This window comes from Boleophthalmus pectinirostris, unplaced genomic scaffold (genome assembly GCF_026225935.1).
Source record: "Boleophthalmus pectinirostris isolate CB_2022bp ecotype Guang Dong unplaced genomic scaffold, ASM2622593v1 HiC_scaffold_5, whole genome shotgun sequence".
NCBI lineage: Eukaryota > Metazoa > Chordata > Actinopteri > Gobiiformes > Gobiidae > Boleophthalmus > Boleophthalmus pectinirostris.
In genome coordinates this window covers 19580597-19593087 of record NW_026571404.1, presented here as the reverse complement: position 1 = coordinate 19593087, position 12491 = coordinate 19580597, and the positions used below count along the sequence as shown (strand labels likewise).

Sequence of the window (12491 nt, the reverse complement as noted above, 5' to 3'; positions counted from 1 at the left end):
AGCTTTACTGGCATTTACACCAGCATTGCCCTGAACATAACTTTATGTAGGGTGTCTCTGTTCAGTCTCTGCTGAGATCTCCCAGTTCGATTTGTGTGTGAAATTCTTTATTGTTAGATTTTGGGCACTCACAGATAGTTTATTTTTGCTGTTATGTTTGAATTTCTGTATTAAAAGTGTGAGCTAAGGTTCTTAACCTCATGGGAACAGGCCTGCAGTATTGAAGAAAAACAAAGTGAATTCAGTGCTCATGTATGTGTGGGAATGAGAGCTGTGCCAAGTGTTCTGAGAACTGTAAGAACTGATAAAAAATGATCCAAATGCTTTGACCGTCCCTGCCCTTGTTCAGGTACATGTTTGAATCAAATGATCGAACTAAACCAAGTTTCAAAAAATATACGAAAATGATAATGTTGTGTCCTTGAGCAAGACACTTCACCAATGCAATGTGCAATATGTCAGTGTGTGCTGTGTGAATGAGTGGAAGCTTGCTGAATATTTGAAAGGTGGAATAAGGTTTTAGAAGAATAATGAAATGAAGTCTAATATAATACATCTTTTGAGTCATTTCCTGAGTGTAAATAGGCCAGAGAGGTTGGTGACAGTGCTTTGTCAGTGGGTGGTGGTTTGGGTTGGCATGGATGCTCCAGCAGTACGACCCTTATTTGATCCCTGTGGCTCTGCTCCATCTGGCTCCACACGGCCCTGATACTGGACTACTGTGGACTACGTGCCACTCAGCCGGCCTATCTCTCATGTGTATCTGCCGTATCTGCAAATCTCAGCTCTTATTAAACACGTTGTTAGCCAGAAGACACAGTGCAGTGAGTGTGCCAGCAGAGTATCAAGTGCATTAGGAGTATTTAGGGATTCCCTTTTAGTGGGAAAAGCAAACAAGTAAGATATTGGTACTAAATAAACAACCACATTCTGTTTTGGTGCAGAAGCTAAGAGGAAAGAGACTTTCTACTGGTAGGTTGCTAGATCTATCTCCACTATTTCAATGTGTCCTTGGGCAAAGTTCCTTAGAATACACACTTCTTCAATACTTGAAGTCAGTCCATTCACCGGTGAAGCTCCCCCAGTTCAGATGATTGACAGGTGGATTAGCCAATCAGAGAAACGGCTGGTCTGTTCTCATCAAAACAAATATGGTTGTTTAAGAAGAAAAATAAAGAAGCAAAACAAATTTCTGCAGAATCATTGAGCAAAGCACAAAGTTAATTTGAGGTGAGAGAAATGTCATTTCATTCAAAATGATGGGTACTCCTTCATTTCACATGTGTCACTGAATAAAAAAAAGATTGTGTTTGGTCCTGGCTCAAGGCACAACAGAGGGAGAGGGGACTGGACTGATATTCCTCTGTATAAAAAATACAGACAGAGATCAGTCTGGACTTCCCTGCCAGTAGGCACAGCACCTCACCTCTCGTTCAGTGGGATATTCATTGTGTTTTTGCAGTGCATTTAGTGAGTTTTTTCCTTGACCCAGCGACTTAGCCAGTTAAACTCTTCAGTCAAAAACAAGATAGTAGCAATTGCATCAGAAAGAGCAAAGATTCTATTGCCTTATGTTCACAGATATGAATCAGGTCATTGTTCAAGGTTAGGAACCTGCTCTACATTGAGAACAAAAGTTGTAGAGACTAAAGTTGGTTAGTGATCTTTGATGCCGGAGGTATGCCACCTCCTGCCCCCTGTGTGTTACAAATAGGACCATGCCATGCTGATTGGCTTAATGAGCAGCACCAAGCGCTCCCAGCCATCCCATAATGAAATTTGCTGAAGGCGGAACAGACCGGAGAGGCTTGGCAGAATACACGGGCATATGGCGGAAACAGACGTGCTGTCCATGGCAGGTGGCGGGATGCTGCAGTCAGGTAAAAGGCTCCGTCACCCTCGGCTACAGCCCTGACGGACAGTGCACCGGAGGACTCGCGCAAGATGCATGTCTGCTGCTTCTGCAATATGGCGGCTGTGTGGAACTGGCCAATAGTGTGTGCTAATCGCCTAATATGGTCATGCACAAATCAACTGACACTGACTCACTAAAGAACAACCACTTCAGTCTAGCTGGTCAGAGAGTCACCCCACTACAAGTACACCTACAGACCTGCTATTGCCCAGGGAATTAGCCTTTACATATGGAGTGTGGACCTAGGCCTTTGACTATAATCTTACTGATGATTTGTGGATGGTATATAATTGTAAATTATTAATACTTTACAGCTGATGTCATCAATGTTTCTCGGGGGTGTGAAGCGAACTGAAAGCACTACTCTGTTAGAAGCTCTGTTACTCAAGTTAGACTTTAACCTGAGCTTTATTTCAACACAATCTGAGCAGAAAGAGCTGATTTGAGATGATGTGTGCTTTTAGACAAGTCTCTCACCAAGAAAATTATAGTTATAAGATATCAGCCAGCAGTTTTTTCAGTTAGTCACCCTTAACTTTTTTTGTTGAAAATCAAACACCTAAACAGGACCAAGAATGCTCATACTGATCACAGGCTCCTGAAAATGTGTTGATTAAATCTATTTTGTAGTTTTTGCTTGTCTGTGTTTTTTTTGTCCATGTTTGCGAATGTGTGCATTGTATCATCATGGAAACATTTCACCCATAGAAATGCATATAGAACATGCGTGATGTCAAGTATCATTTCATATTTATGGCTTTTTTTCCTATGAAACTTTCTTGTAATGTTTTGTAGAGTATGTTTTGATAGTTGTGATAGGGTTTACCAACTGTTGATATGTGCAGTCTTATAACCAGGAAGCTTACAGAGCTGAGTTTTATGTAAAAAAAAAAAAAAAAAAAAAAAATATATATATATATATATATATATATATATATATATATATATACTATCGGGATCCATAAAGTAGTCCTGTCACGATATTTAAGTTTGATATATTGCTAAAGTAAATGTTGATGATAAACAATAATACTGAAACTCGTTTATGCCACCGATACAATAACCTAAAAGCAGATTTAAACCACAAAACATATTCTAAATGTGGAATATTGTTTAAAAAAATCATGAGCTTAAATAAATAAACTGCAGAATGAAACTCTTTGCATCTGTAATGGGTCACAGATGTTATGAATTCAACTTTATATCTTATCATTAAAAATAATTAATAATATCTTATTATTAAAAAATAACCACACATTTCCCAGTAGTGCAAAGAAAAAAATACACACGGTAAATACTGACCCCAAGAAAATATTTCTCCAGCTTTCATACATTGAATAATAAGTAGATATAGTCATTATCGTGACAGGCCTACTATAAAGCTGTCCTTATCTTACCTAAAAGTAAATTAGACTCATGTAAGTTAATGACCACTAATATGCAGGTAAAGTAAGGTATTGTCATGTAATTTATTGACTAAACTCCATTGTTTTTGTAAGAGATCACCCAAGAAACCAGCACATTTCTGATATTAATTCCTGGGTCTGTGGGCTTTTATTCAGCATGATGTAAAAATAGAGTCTTATGGGGATCACAAATAGACATGTCAGTTTTGTGAGACATTTGCTTTGTCTTCATGATATTGTTTTGTTTATTTATTGGCAATGGGGAAAATGTGGAATTAGGGGATGTATGAATCATTCCTTTGTTTTGTAAACTGCCGAAACAAGGAAATCCTATTAAGTCTTGCATCTCAGAGTGGATAACAGTGAATAAGCTCCAAAGCTAACAAGTATACACAAAGCATGCACAGACTGGGACTCTCCATGACAACAGTTTGGCTTGGCTTGTCTGCACCACCTCCTGTTTATTATACATCTGTATCTGGGTTATTTATGGATACATTACATAAAACTGTTTTTTGCTAAATGTTTTTGAGGCATTTGAAATTGTTTACGACTGTACCGTTCTGTTCTGTTCCTCTGATGTGGTACACCACTGTTGACATTTAGACAAACACACTGACTGACACTTTTGTCCCCTAAATTATGGTTTTATAATGTTGTTGTGAGGAAAATACTGATGCTCAAAAAAGTTCGTAACTTTGCATTTAGTTTGCTTGCATTCCAGAGGGGTGAAGTGCATTGCTAATAGGCACAAAGGCAGTAGGAAACTGCGGTAGTAGGGATTGATATACTTACCTTCTAACTCTGATTCAAAAGGCCATACATCAGACACCTGTCACTCAAATATCGCAAACGCATTACAGTGATGTCCGAAATGCCATTCACCCTAAAATAAAATGACCACAGACAAAGCAGAAACTCACCCTCGCCTCCTTCTGCCCGGGGGATGGAAGAAATTGAACTCGGCGGCGGATGAGTCAGGCTGATGGATGCGGACCCCTGCTGATCAATTCATAGCACTGACAGGATTGACAGCGAGCGGAGAAAAGAGCTGTAACATAGTCAATATGTCTATGGTATATCTGCTCTCCTCTATAACATGCTTTCATTCCCCTGGTGTAAGCTGTGCGGGCAGAATGCAAAACATATCTACGCAGGCCTATTTATCATTTACCTGGTCAGCTAGAACCATACGCTTTCACAGAACTTTGCAAAGACTATTGCATCTGGAGCTTTATCGTGATTTCATAAGGTGTGATTGACAGGTGGATTAACCAATCAGAGAGAAACATGCTCCGTTAAAATGATGAAAAACAGCATGGATTTTGGAAGCACTGAACTCTTATTTATCTCAGGTAAAAGAAGTTATATATTTTGTCCTGAATGCTATGAGAATTTTTGAGAGGAGATGGCTTCCACATTTGAGAGACGTTCTACAAATTAGCAGCTGTGGTTGGACCGTCTCAAGTCTGAACAGAGATTTTTCATGCTCTGTGGTCCAATTCAAGACTCTTCTAGTTTCAAACAGAATGTAGAAGGAACTGGCAGGTCAGGCAAATTTATCACCACTCTTAAGGCTTAGGGTGCAAAATGCAGGATCATCTCTTTTCCCCTGCCCTCCTCCTTTAGCTGGTGATGGAGACCGATCTTTATCAAGCCTTCGTAGCCTTGACTCGTGTCACTATAACGGGCTGCACTCCGGGCCATCACTCCTGCTTGTCGACGTAGGAGTGGCAGCCGGACAAGCCATTCTCAAACGACCTTGGTTTAGTGTCAGCTGCATGTAGTGTGGAGACAGTTACACCCCCGAGTGAGGCATTTCCCATCCGCTGGTCAGCATGTTTACTGATGGACAGCCCCTCTTGTAGTCAAAGGAGGGGAGGGGGCACGACAAATTGTTAGCATGATAAAGTAGCAGTGTAAGAATATGTGAGTGAGGTATACCGGGTACAGAACAAGAATGTCAATGAATGGTCCAATAACGTTATAACCTTCAATATAAAGTCCCCTGAGGAACGCGTTTTTAGATCTACACTTACTATGCATATCCTCCTTTTATTCAGCTGCATCAGACTGTTTACAAAGAGACACGAGGAGGAATGTCAAATTTTAGTGTTACCATTATAGTAAGAAGAAATTCCACGAATACTCACGACTATTGACAATTTCATGTTATGTAGTAAAGTAGGAAAGTAAAGTTTAACAGTATTGATAAAAAGGATTCCTTGTTTGACATCTGATATTAACTTTTTATTGATTTGACTTAGAATTTTACTTCAGCGACATGATTTTTATAGGTGTTTTTTATATTAGTTCATGAGTTTTTTATATTTCTTAAACAATAAATTTGTTGTGAGGTTGACATAAAAGAGAGTGATGCACGCAGGCGAGTGTGATCATACAGCTGCATTCTGATTTGCATTAAAAGCCCGTTCCAAGAATGCTTCAAACAGGTGTTCCCAGAGCGACTCCACTCGCACTTGCATCGAGGCGCGTGCCGTGTGAATGCTCCTGACCTCAGGCCAATCTACACAGTGCGTGGTGCGGCCGACACTACTTGGAATTATATGAATGGGTGCTGCAGAGCTGTTGTTTGACACATTAGCCTATTCACGGGGCTCTGTCTACTTGAAGCACATTGTCATAGAAATAAGTTTGGCAATCAGCTGATGCCTCTCAAGTGTCTAAAAGTGTGAAAGTAACGTAAAAAGAACTAAATCTAGTGCGCATTAAGGTCAGTCTAGAGAGCACAGTAACATGTGAAAACGACTCACCAACTAGTGTTTGTGAAGATGATCTGGTTTTCATCACCTAAAAATACACATTGTGGTGAGATGTTTTAGTGCTTGTTCTACTTTTACCTGTGCTCTTTATTTGGTCGTGGTGTGATGTTTTGCTGGTACAAACAAACATGCCTCTGCTCTCAACAGTGTTTTCACCCTGGACTGGGAGGTTGTGGTCCTACAGTGAGACAGTAAGGGTTTGTTGTCATTTTCCTCTGTTCACTGCTGTGTGAATGTGATGTGTTTCCATGAAAACAGGTCCTTGGAATAATTGAATATGTTGAATAGCTCATAGCTCAAACCATAGAACATTGTTCTGCTAAATATGTGTGTAAAAGGTGTATCCAGCATTGTAATAGAAACCCTTATTTCAAAATGTTAGGAGGAGGGTCTTATGTTGTTAAGCATCCACAGATTGTCTTTGTGAATACATTCATTTGCTGTTTTATTAAACCCTAGTATTTGTTATGTAATATTTGCTACAGGCCTAACAACACAAATTACTCCCTCAGATATCCACTTCAGCTTTCATATGAGACATTCATGAGCAAAAAAGTTTTATAAAAGGAAATGTAAAAGTATAAAATATATAAAAGGAAATAAATTAGCTGAAGCCTATAATTTACTCTATTGTTTTCAAAGGCCACATCCTATTTAATTTCACATACAAAGTTAATTAAAATGTGTGCTTTTTCAAGTAGCACTTAACACTTGTGACTGGACATTATATAAGGGGCATTCACAGTTAGCATTAGCCTCATTTTGTTGACCTTGCAGCTCAGGCAAGATTCTGTCAAGTCTCTCCTCTCCTGCAGTGTTTTGTTCACTGAAGCTTACTTTAAAACATGTGAGAACACGGCCCCACCATTCTGCACTGTGTACCCTAACCACAGGGGGCTCCACAGAGGCACATAAGCTATTTGAAACACTTTGTCGACTGCCCACACCAATCTAACAACAACAACTTAGAAATCTATAGAAGAAGAAAGAGGTCGGTGGCATGCGAGCTCCTAAAGGTTTTTGTGAGAGTGGAGAGGTGATGTGCCGAGGAGATTTGGTTTGGAATCAGGATACATTTATCTCAAGTCCAGCTCAGTGCACTTGAAAGAACTGGTGCTGACAGACAGGCCACTTTGCCAGCGTCAGGAGCAGGAGAGGCACCACTGAACAAGCTCTGCTCATTGTGTCGACTTTGGGACTATACGGGAACTAAAGGACAGGAAAAAGTTATCTGAAAACAAAATCAAATGAATGCAGTGTTTCACTTTTAAATTGATGTAAAAGGTTAAAAATACACAGAAAAAAACAAAAATGTAATGTAATATGCTTTTTTTTTTTTTTTTTTTTTTTTTTTTTTTTTTAGAATACAGTATTTCCATTTAGGATTAATGTAATTGAAATGTGCTTCACATAAACCTCAGAAATGGAAAATCATTTTGCATAAACCTTTGGTACATTGCTAATGTTTGCATTAATTTTCAGGTGTGACACATAAAATAGCTGTCACATGCAGACAGTGAGTGGGGGTCCAGTTTTATCACAAATGTGTGCTTTTATAAGAATACTCTAAAAGGAAAAGCACACTTTTATTTATTCACTTCTTTTGTTCTTTAAGTGAACCAAATATTGTGGTTACTATGGCTATTTGCTACTATCCCCATCCTTACTACTACGGTTACACCATTTTATGACTATGAAATGATTTTTTGTAATGCTAAAAACTCAAACCCAAAAAAGTAAACCTTAAAACGAGTGTATTTTACTTTTTTAGGGTATTAACTGCTAACACATATTATATCACCATGTTCTTTTGCTTACAATGTATATGTAGTATACATGATTATTGTTTCTCTCTTGGCACAAACTCGAAATAAAAACGAATCAATCAAACAATCAATCAAAAAAAATACTTTTATTGGTTTGGAAATGTTATGTTTGTTAAAAAATAATGTATCAACATGTTTTATAAGTCTGACTTTAGTTTTTGAGTTTTTGATGCTCTGAGTAGCCCCTCGCTTTACTTTCCAAGTCACTCCCACTTCATAGTGTTACATCAGTGTGCATCTCTCTAATGAAACTACTGCACATCACATCAGGTTTGTCAAGTTGTTGTGTACAGTTTTGTATCACGTTTTTGTATATTTATGGAGAATTGTCGCGTGGGAGCATGGATGACGTAGGCTTGTGGATTGAAGCATTGCACAAAATCTTACAGCTAACCATAAGGAGGGTTCAAACAGGGCTTGGGAAAGACAGCTAAAATACTCAAACATGCATGGATGACATCTAAAATCTCTTCATTTGTGATTCCTCTTTCTGAGGAGGGAACATTAAAACATGGTAGAAAGCCAGCATTTTACAAAAAAGTGATTTTGCACAATACCGCCTCTTAAAATATAAAGGATGTGTCCCTGTATTTTTCACCTACATTGCACACTTTCTTCTTTTTTGACTTCATTAAAAGCCATAATTAAAAGTCTTATTCGAACCTCTCCAGTCGCCCTCTTGCCGTGTGGGAAATTAAGGTTATGGCGGTGACCCAAATGATGATTACATTCTGAATTATTGCGTTTAATTATTTTTAGCTGCTCATAAAACACATGAGTAAGTCTGTCACAGCTGACAGTGGTTTTATTGAAGTCTGTCTAAGCAGCTCCACATCCCCAGTAAAACTAAGGACACACTGACATTTAGGACCAAATCAAAAGTGCTGTATTCTGTTCAGATACACTGCATTCAGTCAGACTGTTCCTTTAAGGTTAAATAATGTGGAGATTACTTAAGCATGGATCCTTTTAGTGATGATTATCATTTTATAATCATTCATTAGTCATTACAGTATAACACTGAGCAGTATGAAGAAAAGGGACGGACATTCAGTTAATTGTCAGAGCTAGGAATCAATCTTGCAATCATGACACACGCACTGTGATTAAAACATATTCACTGTATTTCATTCTTGTCAACCATACCACTTTGGAATGCCCAGCCACATCTCAGAAGCTGCAGGGTTGGGCCTGGTTACTTGGATGAGAGACCAGTGGGAATACCAGGTGCCACAGTGGGGCAGCAGTGACTCTAGCGCATACTGTCATTACGCTCGAGACAAGACACTTTCCCCACTGTTCTAAGTATGAATGTGGTGTGTGAGTGAAGGTGGTCAGAGGGAGCAGTGGTGTAGACTGGCAGCTAATATTCCTCTAGTCTACCCCAAGGCAGTGTGGCTTCAGATGCAGTTTATGAGTATGGAAAGAACAAATAATGCACAAAATTATAAAAACAACTTCTCTGGTCTGAGTTAGCCTAAACATTTTTTTTAATTGTCTCTAAATCCACATATTACATTTCATGTGCATATAAAACTTGTTCTTGAACTTTAATTTCCTTTCCTACTGATAAGCTAAACTGGTCATTACAGTCTAAATTAGAAGTGCAGACAAAGGAAATGGCGCCTCTGTTCTTGTAGCAGGGGTCCATCCAAGGACGTGCCAGAGTCTTAAGATGATATATGCATTGTCTTTGGGTTGAAGAATGAGGACAGCACAAGTGTCTTAGCGGCTGGCTCCTCTGGCTCTTATATCAGACATTCACGCTGTGTCAGAGCGAGTGGTTTGAGCTGTGAGAGGGCTGCACACAAGAGCGTCTGTCTGCACTGAACTAGCCCTAGACGCAGCCATGTAATTAGCACATGAATTATTTCTGTGCAATGACACGCCTCACTGCCTTTTGACTTTGCTGCGTCTCAGCTATGTCTCCCTCTATATGGCCCAGATTAGACACACGTCAAGAGTCAGGCCTGTACAGTCACAGCAGAGGCACTGCTCATATCATCTAATGTGGAGGCAGGTCTGCACACGCAACTGACAAGGAACACTGTAATTCAGCAGATTGGGCAGTTTAATTTATATGTATAGTGGGCTGAAAAAATTGAATTCTATTAGTATTAATTTGTATTTTATCAGTATGGAGCTCATAAGAGAGCAGGTACTTTTGGTTCAGCAAGAAACATTTACTGAAATCCTTCCCAGATCTCCAACATTAATAGTTAGAGTTTAAAAGTTAGAAGTTGATCATCTTTGTGTATTATTCCAGAATAATAATACTGCTGACATTTTAGTGAACCTTGGTATTGAATTTTACAAGCAGTGCTCAACAATGATGCTCTTAACCACAGGTGTCAAACACAAGGCCCGGGGGCCGGATCCGGCCCTCCAAGACCTTTAATGTGGCCCTCGGCTGATTTTCTACTAAAATATTTTAATAATATTTTCTATTAAAATATTGGTAATTTTCTGCGGTGCTTAGCATAACAGTGTCTCCAGCATCTCTGTGCATGGCCCCTCCCACCAGAGCAGCATAAATGAAGACTTGTCTCTTTCCAAACGCTCTTAAAGGACGATCGTTTTGACTGTTGACCGTGACACCCTCATCAGAAAAATGTCAAAAATGAGAAAAGTGGAGCCGAGTGCAGGATTTTCCAAGAAAAATGTACTTATTCCTGTTTGCATACAAGTTCATGTTAAAACATTGTGTTGAAATTGCATTTTTCTTAAAGTTTCAGGTTGTTCATAATATAATATTTTGTAAAAGAAACAGTTCATCAGTTTAAAAAGATTTCTGTAATAGATTTGTGTTTCTCTGCACAATTATTTGAACTTATTGCTGTTTTTGGGGTTTATATGCCATGAGTTTTCTGATCCGGCCCCTTTGGGATCAAAGTAGGTTGGATTCAGCCCCCGGACCAAAATTAGTTTGACACCCCTGCTCTAAACCAATATTTGTTTATATCTTTTTAGAACAATGTCAAGTGCAGTCCTGAATCTTGTACGACCAAGCTCTTAATATCAAAATTGTATAATGTTGGCACTAGACATTAGGGTTGGACGGTATCCCAATGTTATACCGTTAAACCTTCTCAGGATTTTAGTGGGGTATATGGTATTACCACATTACCAAAATGTTTTAGTAGGACTTTGGTAAGATACAAAGCAGTGACGCTATACGGACTATGCGTATGACCTACCGATTTATAATCTCTGAAAAGTTTCACATGGACCATCTCCAACGTGATACATGCACAGAACAGACTCACCGTCAGCTGCACATCCTCTGTCGCAGAAAGAACACAATTATCCCACTGAGTCATGTAGCTCCTTTAGTCCAACGGAAGCTGAACCGCATCAGCAACACAAAGAGAGCTAACAGTTCATGCAAATGAGCCATGTGGTTTTAAGTTTAGTTTCCATAAAACGTAAACAAATGTGTGCCTGAAACCAAAATACTACAAATTGCAGAAGTACTATTTGTTTTTTGGGGACCAACTCACTTGCGGCCGGACATGCCATCTTGTCTTGGTCTCCCTTATGAGCTGTCAAATGACAACGGAACAAAACTAATTGAACGTCATCTCCTCACACAGTTAAAACAAACATTATAGACACTATTAGTTTTAAATCGTGATAACATTAAATTGAAAATAGAACCACGCATTAATTTGTGCTGAGTAAACAAATTTAGGTATCAATAAATTATAATATTATATTAGGTCCTAAGGCCCTGCAGATTTTTTTTATAACGTTAATGAAACTGATACCGTTGCTACTTTTTGATACTGCGGGATACCTTAATACCGTATTACCGCCCAACCCTACTACAATAGACATAGATTTCAAACTGTTCACGTTGTCCAAACTTAACGACATTCTAGAGTACAGCATGTCTTTTTGGCCACTGTCACTTTTGCAGCCCCCTGACTCTGACATCTCTGTACAGCATTATGCGAGTGGTGAGTACACATTAATATGATAATGCCTCTCTTTTGATGAGTCTATTGATCCCCCTTCTCCTGAGGCTTACATTATGATCCAGGATTTACTCTGTGGAAATGGATTGGGCTTTACAGATTAGTATTCCGCACATTACACTCCCACTTCACTGGCAGACTGTTGTGATTTTGCAGTTTTCAATATTATGTGAATTCATGCGCTGTTTGCCCATTGCAGTAGTAGTCATGTGAATACGCCTGCCTCTAGGATGGTGGTATTTGCCGGTCCTGTTGGATTTAGCTGCTACTTGTTACAATTTACTTTTCAGGACTAAAAAACTACTACTTTCTCTGCTATTTGAGCCCTTTCAATGCAAACCAACTACTAGTGATTGACTGTCTTGTTTGGTGCCAAGGCTATTGAGTTGAGGTGTTAGATTGTTGGAGAGATGTCTTTAAAGGCCACTACACACAAATGCTGTTTATATCTGAATTTATATCTGTTCAATTGCTCTCTTGATTTGCAAAGTTCACAGCCAATCCTCTCTTATTAAGGCAAGGCAATAAAGGTAAATTTATTTTATGGTAAAGTTGTGCACAAAGTAATTCAAAGTGCATGCAGT

At 39.0% G+C, this 12491-nt stretch overlaps 1 protein-coding gene across 24 annotated transcripts in view; it reads left to right on the top strand.

The window, feature by feature from the left end:
* LOC110156860 (neurexin-1a) overlaps positions 1–12491 on the top strand; it is a 319412-nt gene that overhangs the window by 83794 nt on the left and 223127 nt on the right. For 2 of the 24 annotated variants that reach the window (XM_055162513.1, XM_055162514.1), the window contains exon 3: positions 1881–1892. The exons of the other annotated variants lie outside the window; for them this stretch is intronic. In XM_055162513.1, the coding sequence (XP_055018488.1) occupies positions 1881–1892 (12 nt within the window). The remainder of the gene's footprint in view (positions 1–1880; positions 1893–12491) is intronic. 24 annotated transcript variants of the gene reach the window in all.